The sequence below is a fragment of the Castor canadensis genome, chromosome 4, assembly GCF_047511655.1.
Source record: "Castor canadensis chromosome 4, mCasCan1.hap1v2, whole genome shotgun sequence".
NCBI lineage: Eukaryota > Metazoa > Chordata > Mammalia > Rodentia > Castoridae > Castor > Castor canadensis.
In genome coordinates this window covers 146522795-146542689 of record NC_133389.1, presented here as the reverse complement: position 1 = coordinate 146542689, position 19895 = coordinate 146522795, and the positions used below count along the sequence as shown (strand labels likewise).

The window sequence follows — 19895 nt, the reverse complement described above, 5'->3', positions numbered from 1 at the left end:
TTCTGTGCTTGTTTGTGTATTCATTAAAGTTTGAGTTATGTCTACATATATTAGGTATTTCTTGTATTCTGTATCTCTTAGTCATAGTTCTGGTATCTATGGCCTTTACCTGCCTGGATTCTGCTATTATTCATTGACTCCAGCTTGTGGTGGTTTAGTTCTCTGGGTACTCTTCCTTTATTATTATGGGCTTAGATATGGAAGTACTTTATGTTGGGATGTCTTTGAGGCTGTGGTTTCAGTTGGTTCCGTTGGAATTTCCACATTCTCTTGGAGCAGGTGCTCTGGAGGCTCCTACAGCCCAAAGACCATTTTTTAAGAAACTAACATTTAATGATTGGACAACACTGGTAGTGTGAATGAGCTTGTGGTTAGAAATTCTTTAGGTACCCATTTTTTTTCTTTGTCACTGAGAAACAAGGAAAAAAGAGGACATTTCCCTATTCTCCCTTCACTTAATAATTCTATCACCATTTAGTTTTTTTCAAGGTTTGCCTACACAGAGCCCCCATTTTAATGTTGTGTCATCTTTCAGTGTTCTTGACTATATGTGGGGATTTGAATTATGACTTCCAACCTTACTCAGGCTTGAGGCTCTGTCCCCTGGCTGCCACTCCCCATCCCTCCTCCCACCTTGCTAGAGACTCAAAAGCAAAGCATAGACCACAGGGTTCAGTGACGGCACCAGCCCCACTGCTCACTAACGCATATGCTGACCTCCCTAAATTCATTCTTTCTCTTATTTTAGACTCTCAGACTTTCCCTTCTTATTTTGCTTCCTTAGCTATGCATTATAAAAGATAAATTTAACTTTTTCCAGCATATTTATGCATCATGAACCAGTTGTTTTCTGGATATCTTTCCCTCATATTGTCATAATTAGAAGTCTCTCAAGAAACGTTCACATTACTAGATCCTTTGTGTGATTCCAACTCATTTGGCCAATTATTTTCCATTCCAATACTCTGCCTTTCTTCAAGAATGAAAAATGTTGAGGTAGTTTATGAAATGAACAAATACAACAAGTCAATAAGATAAGAATTACCAAGCTCCAAGTGGAGGAAAGTAAAAGTTACAGTTATCAAAATGAAGATAGTTACATGGGGTAATGGTTTTTGAATTCCTATATACTAACATTGCTTGGTGACATTTATAAAAGTACAAATTCCAGAGATCCCCATGATCACTGTCCCTAAAAATCTCTAGGTGATTTTTGTGACCAATCAGGATTGGAAACAAATAATAGTAGAGTATCTTGAATAAGATTTCACATAGTTTCATTGAACTTTGATAGCAACTGCAGAAGTAGAGTCTTATAATTTTTTTTCTTTCTTTTTTTATTATATTCGTATGTGCATACAATGTTTGGGTCATTTCTCCTGCCTTCCCCCTGCCAACTCCCTTACTCCCTTGCTCCCTCCCTTACCCCCGCAACCCCTCACTACCAGGCAGAAACTATTTTGCCCTTATCTCTAATTTTGTTGAAGAGAGAGTATAAGCAATAATAGGAAGGAACAAGGGTTTTTGCTAGTTGAGATAATGATAGCTATACGGGGAGTTGACTTGCATTGCTTTCCTGTACATGTGTGTTACCTTCTAAGTTAATTCTTCTCAAATTAAACTTTTCTCTAGCTCCTGGTCCCCTTCTCCTATTGGCCTCTGTTGCTTTAAAGTATCTGCTTTAGTTTCTCTACATTGAGGGCAACAAATGCTATCTAGTTTTTTGGGTGTTTTACCTATCCTCATACCTTCCTGTGTGCTCTCACTTTATCATGTGATCAAAGTCTAATCCCTTTGTTGTGTTTGCCCTTGATCTAATGTCCACATATGAGGGAGAGCATACAATTTTTGGTCTTTTAGACCAGGCTAACCTCACTCAGAATGATGTTCTCCAGTTCCATCCATTTACCTGCGAATGATAACATTTCATTCTTCTTCATGGCTGAGTAAAATTCCATTATGGATAAATACCACATTTTCTTAATCCATTTGTCAGTAGTGGGGCATCTTGGCTGTTTCCATAACTTGGCTATTGTGAATAGTGCTGCAATAAACATGGGTGTGCAGGTGCCTCTGGAGTAACCTGTGTCACATCCTTTTTGGTATATACCCAAGAGTGGTATTGCTGGATCATATGGTAGATCAATGTTTAGCTTTTTAAGTAGCCTCCAAATTTTTTTCCAGAGTGGATGTACTAGTTTACATTCCCACCAGCAGTTTAAGAGGGTTCCTTTTTTCCCACATCTTCACCAATACCTGTTGTTAGTGGTGTTGCTAATGATGACTATTCTAACAGGGGTGAGGTGGAATCTTAGTGTGGTTTTAATTTGCATTTCCTTTATTGCTAGAGATGGTGAGCATTTTTTCATGTGTTTTTGGCCATTTGAATTTCTTCTTTTGAGAAAGTTCTGTTTAGTTCACTTGCCCATTTCTTTATTCGTTCATTAGTTTTGGGAGAATTTAGTTTTTTAAGTTCCCTATATATTCTGGTTATCAGTCCTTTCTTTGATGTGTAGCTGGCAAATAATTTCTCCCAGTCTGTGGGTGGTCTCTTCAGTTTAGAGACCATATCTTTTATTGAAAAGAAGCTTTTTAGTTTTATGAAGTCCCATTTATCTATGCTATCTCTTAGTTGCTGAGCTGCTGGGGTTCATTGAGGAAGTCCTTGCCTATACCTATTAGTTCCAAAGTATGTCCTACTCTTTCCTGTACCAACTTTACAGTTTGGGGTCTGATATTAAGATCCTTGATCTATTTTGAGTTAATATTGGTATAGGGTTATAAATATGGACGTAGTTTCAGTTTTTTGCAGACTGCTAACCAGTTTTCCCAGCAGTTTTTGTTGAAGAGGCTGACTTTTCTCCATTGTATATTTTTAGCGCTTTTCTCAAAAATAAGTTGGTTATAGTTGTGTGGCTTCATATCTGGGTCCTCTATTCTGTTTCACTGGTCTTCATGTCTGTTTTTTTTGCCAATACCATGCTGTTTTTATTGCTATTGCTTTGTAATATAGTTTGAAGTCAGGTATTGTGATACCTCCTGCATTGTTCTTTTGACTGAGTATTGCCTTGGCTATTCATGGCCTCTTGTGTTTCCATATCAATTTAACAGTAGATTTTTTAATCTCTTAAATGAATGTCATTGAGATTTTGATGGGAATTGCATTAAATATGTAGATTACTTTTGGGAGTATAGACATTTTTACTATGTTGATTCTACCAATCCATGAGCATGGGAGATCTCTCCACTTTCTATAGTCTTCCTCAATCTCTTTCTTCAGAAGTTTATAGTTTTCCTTGTAGAGGTCATTCACATCCTTTGTTAGGTTTACACCTAGGTATTTGATTTTTTTTGAGGCTATTATAAATGGAATTGTTTTCATATATTCTTTCTCAGTTTGTTCATTATTAGTGTATAGAAATGCTAATGATTTTTCTATGTTGATTTTATATCCTGCTACCTTGCTATAGCTATTGATGGTGTCTAGGAGCTTTTGAGTAGAGATTTTTGGGTCTTTAAGGTATAGGATCATATCATGTACAAATAGGGATATTTTGACAGTTTCTTTACCTATTTGTATTCCTTTTATTCCTTTTTCTTGCCTAATTGCTCTTGATAGGAATTCCAGTACTATGTTGAATAGGAGTGGAGATAGTGGGCATCCTTGTCTCATTCCTGATTTTAGAGGGAATGGTTTCAGTTTTTCTCCGTTAAGTATAACGCTGGCTGTAGGTTTGTCATATATAGCTTTTATAATGTTGAGGTACTTTCCTTCATTCCTGGTTTTCTTAGAGCTTTTATCATGAAATGGTGTTGGATCTTATCAAAGGCTTTTTCTACATCTATTGAGATGATGAAGTGGTTTTTGTCTTTGCTTCTGTTAATGTGGTTTATTATGTTTATTGATTTTCCTATGTTGAACCACCCCTGCATTCCTGGGAAAAAGCCTACTTGGTCGTGGTGAATGATCTTTTTGATGTGTCTTGAATTTGGTTTGCCATTATTTTATTGAGGACTTTTGCATCAATGTTCATTAAGGAGATTGGCCTATAGTTCTTCGTTTTGGAGGTGTCTTTGCCTGGTTTTGGGATAAGTGTAATACTGGCTTCATAAAATGCATTAGGCAGTTTACATTCCCTTTCTATTTCATGGAACAGTTTAAGGAGGGTTGGTATCAGTTCTTCTTTAAAGTTCTGATAGAATTCAGCAGAGAATCCATCAGGTCCTGGACTTTTCTTTTTGGGGAGACTCTTGATTGCTGCTTCAATTTCATTTTGTGTTATAGATCTATTCAGGTGATTAATTTCCTCTTGGTTCAATTTTGGATGATCATAAGTATCTAGAAATCTGTCCATTTCTTTAAGATTTTCAAAATTATTTGAATGTTATCTCAAAGTAGTCTCTGATGATTTCCTGGACTTTTCATGGTGTTTGTTGTTATCTCCCCTTTTGCATTTCTGAGTTTACTAATTTGGGTTTTTTTCTCTCCTCATTTTAGTAAAGTTTTCCAGGGGTCCATTGATCTTGTTTACTTTTTCAAAAAAACAGCTTTTTGTTCCATTAATTCTTTGTATTGTTTTCTTGGTTTCTATTTCATTGATTTCAACTCTTATTTTTACTACTTCTCTCCTTCTATTTGTTTTGGGATTTACATGTTCTTGTTTTTCTAGGAGTTTGAGATGTATCATTAGGTCATTGATTTGGCATCTTTCAGTCTTTTTAATATATGTACTCATGGTATAAATTTTCCTCTCAGGACTGCCTTAGCTGTGTCCCATAGGTTCTGGTAGATTGTGTTTTCATTTTCATTCACTTCCAGGAACTTTTTAATTTCCTCTTTTATTTCATCAATGACCCATTGTTCATTAAGCAATGAGTTATTCAGTTTCCTGCTGTTTGCAATGTTTTTGTCTTTATTTTTGTTGTTGAGTTCTAGTTTTATTGCATTGTGATCAGATAGAACGCATGGTATAATTTCTATTTTCTTATATTTGCTGAGGCTTGCTTTGTGCCTTAGGATATGATCTGTTTTGTAGAAGGTTCCATGGGCTGCAGAGAAGAATGTATATTGTGTAGAAGTTTGATGAAATGTTCTATAGACATCAACTAGGTCCATTTGATCTATGGTATATTTTAGATCTAGGATTTCTTTAGTGAATTTTTTATTTGGATGACCTATCTATTGATGATAATGGGGTGTTAAAGTCTCCCACGATCATTGTGTTGGAGTTAATATATGCTCTTATGTCCTTCAGCATATGTTTGATGAAACTGGGTACGTTGACATTGGTTGCATATAGGTTGATAATTATTTCCTTTTGGTCTGTTTCCCCTTTTATTAGTATGGAATGTCCTTCTTTATCTCATTTGATCAATGTAGGTTTGAAGTCTACTTTGTCCATGATAAGTGGACTCCTGCCTGCTTTCGGGGGCCATTGGGTTGACAAATCTTCTTCCAGCCTTGCATCCTAAGTCTATGCTTATTTTTGTCAGTGAAATGGGTCTCCTGTAAGCAACAAATTGTTGGATCTTCTTTTTTAATCCAGTTCATCAAAGGTGCCTTTTGATGGGGGAATTATGTCCATTAACATTAAGTATTAGTACTGATAGGTATGTGGTGATTCCTGTCATTTAGTTGTCTTAGTTGTTTGAGGGTTTGATTGTACCTAAATTGATGTAACTCTGTGCTTTCTTGCTTTTTCTTTTCCTATAGTTTGGTACTACCTGCCCTTTCATGGTTATGCTGGGTTTCACTTTCTGTGTGCAGAATCCCTTGAAGAATCTTTTGTAGTGGTGGCTTTGTGGTCACATATTGTTTTAGTTTCTGCTTATCATGGAAGACTTTATTGCTCCATCTATTTTGAATGATAGTTTTGTTTGGTAGAGTATCCTAGGGTTGAAGTTATTTTCATTCAGTGCCCAGAAGACCTCACCCCAAGCTCTTCTTGCTTTTAATGTTTCTGTTGAGAAGTCTGCTGTGATTTTGATGGGTTTACCTTTGTATGTTATTTGCTTTTTTTCTCTCTTACAGCCTTTGATATTCTTTCTTGAGTCTCTGTACATGTTGTTTTAATGATAATATGCCATGAGGTAGCTCTATTTTGGTCAGGTCTGTTTGGTGTTCTGGAGACCTCATGCACCTGTATGGGCATAGATTTCTCTAGATTTGGGAAATTTTCTGTAATTGTTTTGTTGAATATGTTATGCATTCTTTTCTCTTACACCTCTTCTCCTTCTTCACTGCCCATGATTCTCAGGTTTGGTCTTTTGATGGAGTCAGTGAGTTCTTGCATTTTCTTTTCACAGGTCTTGAGTTGTTTAACTAATAGTTCTTTGGTTTTTCCTTTAATTACCATTTCATCTTCGAGTTGTGAGATTCTGTTTTCTGATTGTTCTTGCCTGCTGGAATGGCCTTCCATTTTGTTTTGCAATTCTGTTTTGTTCTTTTTTTTGAGGTTTTCCATATCCTGAGTCACTTCCTCTTTAATGGTGTCTTTTTTCTATCTGAGTTCATTTATCTGTTCATTAATTGTGTTCCTTGTTTTACTTTGATTTTTATACAGTGATTCTTTTCTTTCTTTTATTTGTCTTTTGCTCTCTCAAATTCTCTATTTTTGTTGTCTTGGAATTTCTTGAGTGTCTCCTGTACATTTTGGTGGACCATATCCAGTATCATCTCTGTAAAATTCTTATTGATTACTTGCAGTATTTCTTCTTTTAGATTTTTTTTGGGGGCTTCATTGGGTTCTTTGGCATAGTTTATCTTTGTTTTGTTGGAGTCTGGATCTGAGTATCTGTTTTTTCTTTTCCCTCTGGTTCCTGTACTAATTTATTATTGAGGGGAAAATGATTTCCCTCTTTTTTCTGTCTTCCCATCATTGCCTTTGGTATTGTTACTGTCCCTGTACTGTGTGCAATTAAGTATTTTCTAGCTTGTAATAATAATAATGGTGATATCTAGAATGGAAGGGTGAGAGGAGAGGGAAAGCAAAGAAGGTAAAGAAAAAGGGAAAAAAAGCAAGTAAACAAAACAAAACAAACAACAACAACAAAAAAACAGTGTCAAAGACATAAACAGGAGAGATAGTGTACTAATCAACAGTAAGCTAAACAAGCATTAGAGAGACAGGGAGAGGATTAAAAAAAAAAAAAACCCAAGTTCAAATGGAATAAAGTTTCAGTCTTAATAATTTTGGTGTAAGTCCCTGAGCCTCCAATCCTGGAGATGGTGTCAGAAGTAGTTCTGTCATTGTCTCATCAAAGGGGAAAAAAAACCACAACAAATCATCCCAAGTCCAAACGCAGTACAGTTTCAGTATGTCTTTCAGCATGAGGTGTAGTTCAGTCATTGTCTCATCAAAGGAAGAGAAAAGGAAAAAAGAGAAAAAAAAAGGGTCTGGAGACAGTTCTGTGAATGTCTATCTGAGGCTGTGGCTCACCTGCCTGCTGCTGTCAGCCTGCTGTTGCTGGACACTTTATTGATTGCAGATCTCAGGAGTGAGCTTAACACTCACCTGGCCCTGCAGGCTTTGTTTACTTAGAGTTCTCCTGGGTGCAACCTCCTCTGTTACAAGCTTTCCTCTTTCCAAGCACACTGGGGGAAGTGGCTCTTCACCTGCCTTCTCTGGCGGGCATGTTTATTTACAGTTCACGTGGGGAGTGTCCCTTCCCCCACTCCAGTGGGGCTTTCCTCACACAGCCTCTTTTACAAGCTTTCCTGCTCCAAGGTTGCTGGGCGGTGCAGCCACTCCTGCCTTCTCCAGCCAGCTTGTTTATTTACAGTTCCGTGAGGGATTGCCCCTGCCCCCCCCCCAGCACTCAGGGCACCCCACCCTCTTTGCTGTGTGTCTTTTTATTGTTGTTATTGTTTATTATTCAGTTTTTTTTCTCTTTTTTTCCTGGGTGGGGGTCAGTCTGGCCAGGGGGCTATGCTGATCTGGCCCACAGTTGTCTGTGGGAGTACCATGTGCAGCTTAGCTCACCTGGTGGTCTGCATCTTTCCAAGCAGCCTGGGAGCTGCATCTGGTGGCACAGGAGCCCTCTGGTTTCTCCGTTTAATGTGGAATGGGGATACTATGTGAGGGCTGGGGGTGTGTAAGAGTAGGAGTTTTGCCTCTTCTTGGTGGTTTTTCCTGCAAGGTGTATCTCCAGCATTTCTCCAAGAGTTTACTTCCTCCCTCTAGTCACCATCTTGGAATCTCCCCAAGTCTTATAATTTTTAAATCACATTTGATAGGAATTAAATGTACACTAAAATACACTTTTTCACAGAAGGCAAAATTGTGAGGGGCTAATGCACTGAGTCCCTGTGTGTAACTGTCTCATCATCTAATTTGACTTGCTTTGGAACACCTGAGGTATCTCATACACAATGCCATTTCTCTTAACTCTTGAAAGGAGCTCATTAGGTTTCATATCAAAATTACAATTTATAATAATCTTCTAAACTCCTGGTATCCAATTCTATTTGGGAAGAGAGCTCTATAGACTTTGGAAATTAGACAAGCTGTTACTAAATTTAAGAAACATTTTATAATGAGGATTAATGAGCTTCACATGAGAACCAATAATTTCACATTGCCCACAGTATATGACATAGATTGTATTATTCTAACACTTCTTTTTCAGAAAAGATGATAGTGAATATCTACTGAGCCAAAGGGTAACATGGTGATAGAGACTGCAGGATTTACTAATGTTCTCATGATGCATCTAGTTTAAAGCAAGATGAATTTCTGAAATGTCCCCTGGTGTGGGTTGGGGAGGGGTGTTAAAGAGGGGGATGTCAGCAGGCCAATGCCTCCTGGATGACTGAGGAGGTGACCAAGTTCTATAAGGAATCATTTAATGAAATCAATTTAAATGTAAAAAATGCACTATGGACAATGATTTTTGCTCATGACAGTTAAGAATCCCTTCTTCTAGATAATGGAGCATAGATATTTAAGATAATAGTTCAGATAATAAACCACATCAGCATGTTTACTTGTCACCTTATTTGAAAAGGGAAGTAGGTAAGCTGTTAAGATTTGACTGCTTATTTAAAATTGTTGTCTAGTCAGTTCTTGTCCACTCTCATTCCAATTGTGATAGCAGAATGCGAATTTTGCAAATAAGGATTTTAATCTCTTCTAGTTGCTACTCACAGAATCAAAGATCACAGGTCAATGAGTGAGTCAACAATCTTTCCTTGTCCTAGATAGATTTCTCTCCTAAGATGAAAAAGTTCTGTGATTAAAGAACATAATGATATGACTTTGAGCTAGCACATTTTATTTTAATAATGGACAATGCAAACACTACCTTGTAAAGCTAGCATATATGACTACACGAGTACCATATGGGTTTTATGGTCTAAATCTTATGTCTATGTATTTTCAAGTGATGGAAAAACAAAACACAAACACTCCTTGGCTCAAGTAGCAGAGTGCCTGCCTAGCAAGTGTGGGGCCCTGAGTTCAAATCCCAGTACTACCAAAAAATAGAAATATTTTAAAAGAATTCCTGCTATTAGATTGAATATATTTCTAAAGATTAGAGATTAGAAAATCAAAACTATCTTGCGAATTAAAAAGAAAGACAGTATCATAAGACTGGCACTTTTACAGAAGTGAATAACAAGGTTATATTAATGCAAGGTTTTTGAAATAACATACCATTCCCCTCTTTGTTTAGGAAAGCAAATCTAAGCCAACAACTTTGAAGCCCATAATTCTGAATGAAATTGTAGATGCTCACAAAGCAAAGATTATGGAGGTGGTGATAAAAGAGAGTGTGGCACCTACTGAGCACCTCCAACTCTATGACAAGTATGACTTTTTAGTCACCAAACAAGCTGAGCGTGACGTTGATGCATTCCTTGCAGAAAATCATAGTTATGAGGTCATAATAGATGAAATACGCAAATACCAAAAACTAATGGAGGAGATACAGTACACATCTAGAAAGGTAAGTGGCTCATTTTGTACAACTGCTATCTGTATATAATTACCTTTTCCCAGTTTTATTAGCATGTAGTTTCAGAATACACAGTGAAAGAATTAGAACATTAGTGTCAACAGGGACATGTTTATTAAGCTTATGATATGTGCCAAGCATTGTGGCAAGCCCTGGGTATCAGGGCAGACAGGGCAGACACAGTTCTTGTTTTCATGTAGCTGAGATTCCAGGATCACAAAGCTGACTTATAAGTAAGTACCCTGCCCCCACACCTTACTTCCAATTCCACGAACCATTTCTTTCTTTGCTTCATGTTTATAAATCCTTTGGAGACTATGATAATCACATGTTTAGTAGGAAACTAGTAATTTAAATTTTTCTTTTGCTTTTTTTTAATAAAAGAAACCATTTTTCAAGTTTCCACCTTTCTTGTGTATTACTTTTTTGTACAGAACAATGATAACATTTGAAACCCACCTTATCACCAAGTGTGGTGGTTCATTCTTGTAATCCCAGCACTCAGGAGGCTGAGTCAGGAGGATTGTGAGTTTGAGGCCAGCCTGGGCTACATACTGAGACTCTATCTCAAAGCCTACCCCCCCCCAACAATCTGTTTAACAATAACTAAGTTCTTCAAAGATTTTAAGTCACTACTGTTCTGAAATAAAATTGGCTCCCAAGATAACAGACTCAAAAAATATTTATCCAGAAGATAGTTGTAACATAAAAATGATATTCAGAAAATCCTCTCTGCATCAACTTAAAAAAGATGACAAACAACTCAACCTTGTTAGATTGTATACACAGAAATTAATATTACGAGAATGGAAAGATTTTGAGGATATTTTATACATTCTTATTTCTCTTCATGCTTATTAACTATTAATACATTGCAGACTGTTCGTTTGGGAATGTTTGAAATCCACTGTGAGGAACTAATCAGAGCTTTGGTGAAGCGAGCAGATCTTATTTGTGGGAAGCTTATAGCTAAAATGTTCCGAAATCATCAGGAAATAAACACAAGGTATTTATGTGATACTGACTATGTTTCTGTTTGGGGGGAGGGGATGTTAAGTATATTAACTATCACTTACCTGAAGTAATGGCTTGGAGCAGCGTCAGGAGTGGTCCAAAAGGAAACATGATGACAAATGTATTTGTACTTGACCTTAAGAGACATTTTGGATGTGACTATTAATATTATTCCTCTTTCACCAGAAATGTGCATTCCTAACTATCTGAATTAAGTTGGTACCAAAATGTGTTTGCATTTCTTTTGCACAAGTCAGGCAGACATTATCTACCTTCAGATTTTTAAATTTGTATAATCAATATATAAAGTGAGTTTTCCAAGTGGATGTCATGGGTCTCAGGTTTGGAACTTTTGTCTTTCATGACAACTTGTTGGCTTAACTGGAAACCAATTTTTTGACTAACTGGGGATTTTTAGGAAAGTCAGCCCATGTTAAGTAAACTCACAGAATACCACTGATGAGCAGAGCTTAGTACTCATTTAAGACATGAAGTCTTACCAATGTAGTTTCCAACAACTGTTGGTTGTGCTGCTTTGGGAATCTCTTTTCTGGTATCAGTTACAAGGGGGATAAAATATCCAAACTTTTTTATGATACTGGTTTTATGAGACATAATCTTGCTATGTATCCCAAGCTACCTCGAATTTGCAGTCCTCCTGTCTCAGCCTCCGTAGTGCTGGGATTAGAGGTGTGTACCACCACACCAGGCTTTCAGAATGCTTCTTGTGATTATGGTATCAGGGAAAAAATAGGTTATTCAAAATATTTATCCTAAGATGTGTAGAAGCCTTAAAGGGAGCTGTATTTACCTAACCTGTGTTGGGCATGGGACCAGATCCTAAAATGTGCATGAAACTGAAGGAAGTTACAATATAGAAAGGGAAATGCAATAGGAACCAGTTAACGATAGGGTGCGGTAAGTGCTATTCTGAGCCTCGGAAGTCAAATAGAGAAAGACATATTTAATTTTCCTTCAGTGTGGTGGTTGGGGGAGAGGGGGAAGTTAGGGACAGCTGCAAAGAGGAAAACGTGTGTGAGTTTCACTTTGAACCATGCAGGTGAACTATAGGGGTGGAAGAATTCCAGGCAGAGGACAGAATGTGCAAGGGCAGTGAGGTGTGTTCCAAGAAGTGAAGTGCCCTGTGCTGCTTTCACAGGCACCGCCAGGGAAGAGAGTTGGGGAGGCAGAAGAAGGAGGCACCTAGGGAGAGAAGACTGGGGCTTGGGGTGGCTTTTCTAACATCCAGAGTCATGTTTTCAGCTTAAAGCATGTTTTCCTCTAAAAGTACTGGAAGTACAGGGAAAATGTCTTTTGCTTACAACTGTCCATGCTGGGTGAAATATTTACTTTAATTTCACAGCTACTTTCCCTGCCTCTTAATGCCCTCTGAGCTCATGCCACTTCTACTTCCCCTCCCCCCACTTTCTCTTCATTGTGCCAGACTCACTAGATGTACAGAGGACATAGTCTGACTATTACAAGAATCATTGGATACAAGTGACCTCAACTTCTGGCTCCTACATGGCTTGACTCGCTCTCCACCAAGCCCTTATGGCTGTCACCCACATTCTTAGAGACTAGAATCTGTCTCTTTACCTATCAGCTTCCCTGCTTTACCTCCCACCAGTCTCGGTGCCACTGGTCACCCCTCTGTATCCCTTAGGTTAAGCCCCTCCTCTGTTGATTCTGCCTCTGTTCAAAACCCTCTTCTACCTTCCAACCCTGATTTCAACCCACCATGCCTATGTCATTCTTCTCTCCTTCACCTTATAGACAACTTATGTGAAGACTATTTCTGGGCTTCCTTAGCTCCTGCTACTTTTTTTCTTTCCTACCCCAAATAAATTCATTATTTGCATTGTCCATGACCTTAATAAGTAAGAAATACTTGCATACTACCAGAAGTTTCTGAGCACAAAGGACCAGTTTGTCCATCCCCTGTAAATAGAGTTAATCACTCCCTTCCTTTGTGCCATCTCAACCAGGTCTCTGGTAGAGTCCTTAAAACTAGATCAGAAATGATTGTTTATGCTCATGTTTCCCATACTGGATTATGGGCTGCTTGAGGACCATTATTATATCATTTTCATTTCTGTATTTCTGTCACTTAATATTGTACTTGGAAATATAACAGATGATCATTAAATTTGTATTGAACAAATAAGTAAATGAACACGAATTTACATTCAATTCATTAGCTGTCATATAGTTACAATCTTTATTTTTCATGCAATGGAATATTTAAATATTAAACAAGAAACTATTTTGGAGTGACATTTAATCACAAATTCATAAGACTGATCATGTCTATTGTTTCAGATTATGTGAAGAATTTGAGAGGATAGCAGAAAAAGCTCTCAGCACTCCTCCAAATACAGCAGAACTAATGGAAATGAAGGTATTGCTCACAAATTCTTTATAGAGTGTGCGTCAGTTCATTATTGACACAATAATGCAGAGAACAAGTCACTCCAGAGGCTAAAATTAATAAGGACCTCAAGAATGCTTAGGAAATGAGTCTGCAGTTTAGTGATTTGGGCTGGACTCCGGATGGTTCTTCAGTCTCAATGAGGTCACTCTGTTAGGTCACTCAATTGTGTCACTCACTTGATTGGCTCAGTTAGGGTTGGCTAGTGTAAATATCCCCCAGCAATGTGGCTTTGCTCCACCTGACTCTCAAACTCCAGCAGGCTAAGATGGGTGTGTTCTCATGGCATGCTGGAAACAGAACCAAACCTGACTGTGTGCTTTCCAAGTTCTCTGCCTGTGTCACATTAGCCAATATCTCATTGATTGACCACAGCAAGTTGTGTAAGAGGACACTACAGGGCATGGGTGCATGGGTGCTGGAGCATTCAGGCAGCTGTCTACCAGACTTTGAGAGACTATTAATAATTATTACTGTGATGATAGGTGTGCAGGTCTGTTCAGGGCAACCTGAGATGGATGGTCTCTCTTCACTTTTTATCAACAAATATTAATCCTTAAAAGTCATATTTTTTATCTGGTAGTTTGCTGAAATGTATTGTGTCTTGAGCATGAAATTTATGGCACTGAAAATATTAAAGTCTCATTTGGATTGTTTGAAGTCTACCTAATGACAAAATAATACAAAACAACTAATTAGTTACCATTTCATTTTATTCATCTCATTCTCATAACATTAACCTTTTACATGATTCCTTGCATTTTTCCAGTATTCTCAAAATCCTAACTAGTATTGTTTTTAAAATTTAAACATGTAAATCATTCAAAACTTTGTATATGCATGAAATTATAAAAGAAGCTCAAGTGATTATATGTGGATATTCTTCAAATTATTCATTTAAACATTTAAACATGTTTATTACATCATTGCAAACAATTTTTACGTAAACTAAATGAGTTTTGTTTCCTTACAGATGTTTGTGCTTGGATCGGGGGAATTTAGTATGTGAATATGCATATGTGTATGTGGATGATACACACACAGGTCCTATATTATTTTTGAAACTTTTAAATATTTCATATTAGTTGTTGTAGGACATCAAGTGATTCCTTGATTATGCGTGATTATAAATGTAGTAAGATAGTTCTCAAACTGTGAATTCCTCTTCATTAAAAGAAAATTCCCTTGGGCCTGATGGCTCCTGTCTGTAATCCTAGCTACTTGGGGGGCTGGCTGTCAGCCCAGGTAAATAGTTCATGAGACCCCCATCTCCAAAATAATCAGAGCAAAATGGACTGCAGAAGTGGCTCAAGAGCTCCTGCTTGGCAAGCACGAAGCTCTGAGTTCAAACTCTACTTCCACCAAAAAAGAAAAAAAAAAGGAAAGAGAAGATCCCTTCATAAAAATAAATATGGGCATGAAGTACAATTTGTTTACCTTCTAGACAGCATTTGGAATATTTAGCGATTTGGGATTGCTTAGTATAAATTTCTATTATACATAATAATCTTTAACAGAATTAGCAAACATGATTTATTGTTTGCTATTTTGAGTATTTTCTTATCTTTTTTAAAAAAAGCTTATTCCCACAAGGGCAAACAGCTAGTAAATTTAATCAATGCAGAAATCAGTCATGCATTATAAATAAGGGGAAATAAAAGTTCCAGTTGTCTGATTCCATAGGAAGTTGATAAACTAAATAAAAAGATATACAGTTCCAATCAGACATTTGTTACCTGTGAAAAAGACTATGGTTTGCATCCTATTTTGATTTACAACATAAAAAATTCCTTTCTTTAGCCTAATGATTCTTTATATTTTGTTGTGAGTTCTTTTCTTCCTAACTTATTTTACTATATGTATGCAGAAAGAGAGAGAGAGAGAGAGAGGTGAAGATCACAGCCTGAGAGTGAAAGGAAAATCACAGATTAAAAAGAGTTTTAACAGTTTTTATTTTAAAAAAGAATCGTTTACACATGGACAAGAGGCTAGGCTGTGGGCTAGAGAAGGCAAATGTAGGTTGTTACAAGAAATTGCCAATTTTCTCATTTTCTTGCTGGGTAGCAGGTTTCTTTTGGAAATTTATATCATTAAAATGTATAAATTTTAAAAATTTATGAATTTAATTTGTATAAAAATAGCTTTCAGAGAGTTATATGACAGATGTACATACACACATGCACATCCATAGACACACATAAACAGAGACTTGTTTTCAGAAAGAACATCAGTCTGCTGCAATTTGCTTTATTCACTGAGCAGTATCCCTTCCCTCTCTTTATCCTACCGGATAACTAGGGCTCTTTCTTTTTTCCACAATCAATAACCAATTATTTCTAATGTGATTTATTAAATGATTTTTCTTTTCACTGCTGATATGAAATGCACCTTGTGTACTGGAATCTGTTCCTCTGTTCTGCTCCATCCTTGGTTCCTTGGCCAGAACAAAAACTGTTTACATCACTGCATCTGTGTCGAATGCTTTGGTATCTGACAGAGCAAGTCTTCTTTATGATTTTTCTTTTTCACAATTTTGTTATTATTCTTGGGTGCTTACTATTTCAGAAGATTTTAGAATTGTATCAAATTTAGCTTTTTAAAATGCCATTGAAATTTTTACTGCAATTTCCTTGATTTTTAAAGACAACTTTGAGGAGAATTTACAAATTTATGTTTTAACATATATTTCTATACTTAGAATTTTTTTAATGTGATGTGTTCCAAGAAAGTATTGCAGTTTCCTTTGTATAGACTTAGCTCATTTCTTGTTAAACTTGCCCATAGGGACTTTTTTTTTTTTTTTTTTTTTTTTTTAGTTTTTGAAACTAAAGAATGTAGTGTATTGATAAACTGCTGGCTGTAAGTGTCCCCTCTACTTGCACCTCTCTCCGCCTGCCTCATCTCTTCATTTTCTCCCACTCATGCTCTTGGGACACTCCCAGTCACCCCAGAGCTCTGGGGTCTCACTCACATGCAATAAGCAGTGTGTCTTTCCTCGGCAGCACCTGTCTGTGTTGGGAGTCCACAGTTTTGCAGGTGGGTATTTGACTCCTAACTGTCTCCTCAACTAGATTGCAAACTCCACAAGGGTAAGACCCTTGTCTTGTTTTCTGTCACTCTGCCAGCAGCTAGCACAGTGTCTGTCACGTTGTTGCCCTAAAATATAATTCTGAAAAAATATTAATGAAATCCCTCAGATAAGACCTGCTTCTCATCCTCCAGTACCTCCTTTTTTGGTTTTCCCATTGCTTTTTATGTGTTTTAAAGTATGTTCTAAATTTTTTTACTGTTTCAGTGAGGTGTTTGGGAGCAAAGAGAAGTAAACTGTGCTACAGTTGTGCCACAAGCCTTTTATTTCTGATAAGTCTGTGCACATTTGTGCAGTGTATGTACCCAGGCTGTATTTTGACATGAGCTGTTCATTAAAATGCCACCTGTAATTTTTGTTTTCCCCCAGGCTTACATTCAGAAAGTGGAGGCGGCTGACATGATTGAACTGGGACAGAGATTAGTGGATTCCAAAAACTGCCTCTCCTTCCTCATTGAGTGTGTCAACTTCTCTCCTGCAGACATTAGGCTAAATAACAGTGTTTTCCAGTGGTATGGAAGAATGGGAGAAATTTTCGAAGAACACAGGAAAATCGTTAAAGAAAAAACAGAACAATACCAAGAAGGTCTTAAGGTTGGTATCATAGATATTTTAAATTATTTTCATTTTCTAGAAATGCTTAAATTTTAACTTTTTGCATAGTGTTCCCAACTCCTGAATTTCACAGGCCATATATTGTAGCTTCCTCACACTGCAAATCTTAGTCAAACATGATGCACGTGTTGGATCATTTATAAGGCTTATTGGATGATTAAGTAGTGGTTGAATGGCGTATTGATCAATGTTGGGTCATTTCTTGATTTTTCAAGGTAAAAAGAAAACTTTGGAAATTATTTCCCACATGACCATCAATAAAAATAGTATCTATCTTATACAGTTTATGGTGCTACTTCCAGTATTTTTTTATTGCTTGAATATGAAGGCTGCCTGAGTGAAATGTTTTCATATCTCATAATCATTCATTCTCTCCTAAACACTGGGCTGAAAGCAAACATTTTTTTTTGGTCTTCCATAAAAGGTGATTTGTAACTTTCCTCTGTCTACCTGTCCAGTCTTATCTGCTACCTCTCTGTATTGCTTGCCAGTGATTTTTCTGAAAAACTTTCAGTTCTCTGTTTATCTGCATCTCTCATCTCTTGCACGTTCTCTCTGTTCACTCTGAGTGCACTCTGCCCTACTCCACATGCTTGTCTGTCAATCCCATTCAATTATTTTCTGAAAAACCTAATCAGACCTCAGGGCAATTTCTCCTTTGCCCTCATTGCACTTTTAACACATCTCCACTGGACTATTTTCAGGTCTATCAACCATTAGCTGGTCAGTTCCTTGATAGCAAAATTGTCTTATTCTTACTTTTTCTCTGTTTATATCCCACTGGCTAACACAGTCACTGACTGACTTGTCTTAGTTTGTTTTGTGCTCCAGTAACAGAATACCTGAGACCAGAACATTTGTAGAGAACAGTAATTTATTTCTTACAGTTCTCAATGCTGAGAAGTCCTGGCTCAAGAGGATCACATTTGATGAAGGCCTTCTTGCTGTACCATCCCATGGCAGAGGGTGGAAGGGCAAAAGAGAGGGAGAGGGAGAAGGACAGAGAGAGAAAAGAAGAAGAGGAGGAGGACGAGGAAGAGGAGGAGGAGGAGGAAGAAGAAGAGGAGGAGGAAAAGAGAACAAGAAGAAAAGGCTGAGCCTATCCTTTTCTTAGAAAACCACTCTTGTGATATCCACTCTTATGACAGCAGGAAAACATTCATAAGGACAGAGCCCTCATGACCTAGTCACTTCTTGTGGTCCCACCTCTCAAAAACTTTTCATTGGAGATTAAGTTTCCAGCACATGAAATTTGGGGTACACATTCAAATCATAGTACATAGGAACACCGCGAGCACTCCATAGCTGTTGTCAGGATAAATGACTGTATATTTTCAGTCTCACCTTATAAATAAAGAACCTAAGATTCACAAAGAGTAAGAGACTAGTTTCAGGTCAGCCAGTTTTGATGTCCTTGGATCACAAGCCTACTACTTCTCTTTCTGCCACACTGGGGGAAAAAAAAAGGTAATTCAGAGAATAGGCTATTTGATGGATAATTCATAGACTTCAAAAAATGCTGTATTTTAAACCATAGTCTATATTTTCTTTTTTTGCACATTTTTAGCACACTTTATTGTTGAATTTACATTTTCCTTTTAAAAAAATTTTTTTTTCTTTTATTCATATATGAGTACAATGTTTGGGTCATTTATCCCCCCTTCTCCCTTTACCCTCCCACTCCCTTCCCTCTCCCCCCCACCCCCTCGCTACCAGGCAGAAACTATTCTGCCCTTATCTCTAATTTTGTTGAAAAGGGAGTATAAGCAATAATAGGAAGGACCAAGGGTTTTTGCTAGTTGAGATAAGGATAGCTATACAGGGAGCTGAATTGCATTGCTTTCCTGTGCATGTGTGTTACCTTCTAAGTCAATTCTTCTCGAACTAACCTTTTCTGTAGTTCCTGGTCCCCTTCTCCTATTAGCCTCTGTTTCTTTGAAGTATCTGCATTAGTTTCTCTGCGTTGAGGGCAACAAATGTTATCTAGTTTTTTGAATGTTTTACCTATCTTCATAACTCCCTTGTGTGCTCCCACTTTATCATATGACTAAAGTCCAATCTCCTTGTGTTTGCTCTTGATCTAATATCCACATATGAAGGAGAACATATGATTTTTGGTCTTTTGGCCCAGGCTAACCTCACTCACAATGATTTTCTCCAGTTCCATCCATTTACTTGCCAATGATAACATTTCGTTCTTCTTCATGACTGCATAAAATTCCAGTGTGTATAAATACCACATTTTCTTCATCCATTTGTCAGTAGTGGGGCATCTTGGATGTTTCCACAACTTGGCTATTGTGAATAGTGTTGCAATAAACACGGGTGTGCAAGTGCCTCTGGAGTAACCTGAGTCACATTCTTTTGGATATATCCCCAAGAGTGGTATTGCTGGATCATATGGTAGATCTATGTTTAAATTTTTTTCCAGAGTGGTTATACTAGTTTGCATTCCCACCAGAGTGTAAAAGGGTTCTTTTTTCCCTCCTGCATGCTTGCCAATACCTGTTGTTGGTGGTGTTGCTGATGATGGCTATTCTAACAGGGGTGAGGTGGAATCTTAGTGTGATTTTAATTTGCATTTCCTTTATGGCTAGAGATGGTGAGCATTTTTTCATGTGCTTTTTGGCCATTTAAATTTCTTCTTTTGAGAAAGTTCTGTTTAGTTCACATGCCCATTTCTTTATTGGTTCATTAATTTTGGGAGAATTTAGTTTTTGAGTTCCTTATATATTCTGGTTATCAGTCCTTTGTCTGATGTGTAGCTGGCAAATATTTTCTCGACTCTGT

At 37.3% G+C, this 19895-nt stretch overlaps 1 protein-coding gene across 3 annotated transcripts in view; it reads left to right on the top strand.

Moving 5' to 3' along the window:
• Dnah7 (dynein axonemal heavy chain 7) overlaps positions 1-19895 on the top strand; it is a 310589-nt gene that overhangs the window by 50727 nt on the left and 239967 nt on the right. For all 3 annotated transcript variants that reach the window (XM_074071306.1, XM_074071307.1, XM_074071308.1), the window contains exons 12-15: positions 9676-9948; positions 10836-10963; positions 13294-13372; positions 16860-17084. In XM_074071306.1, the coding sequence (XP_073927407.1) occupies positions 9676-9948; positions 10836-10963; positions 13294-13372; positions 16860-17084 (705 nt within the window). The remainder of the gene's footprint in view (positions 1-9675; positions 9949-10835; positions 10964-13293; positions 13373-16859; positions 17085-19895) is intronic.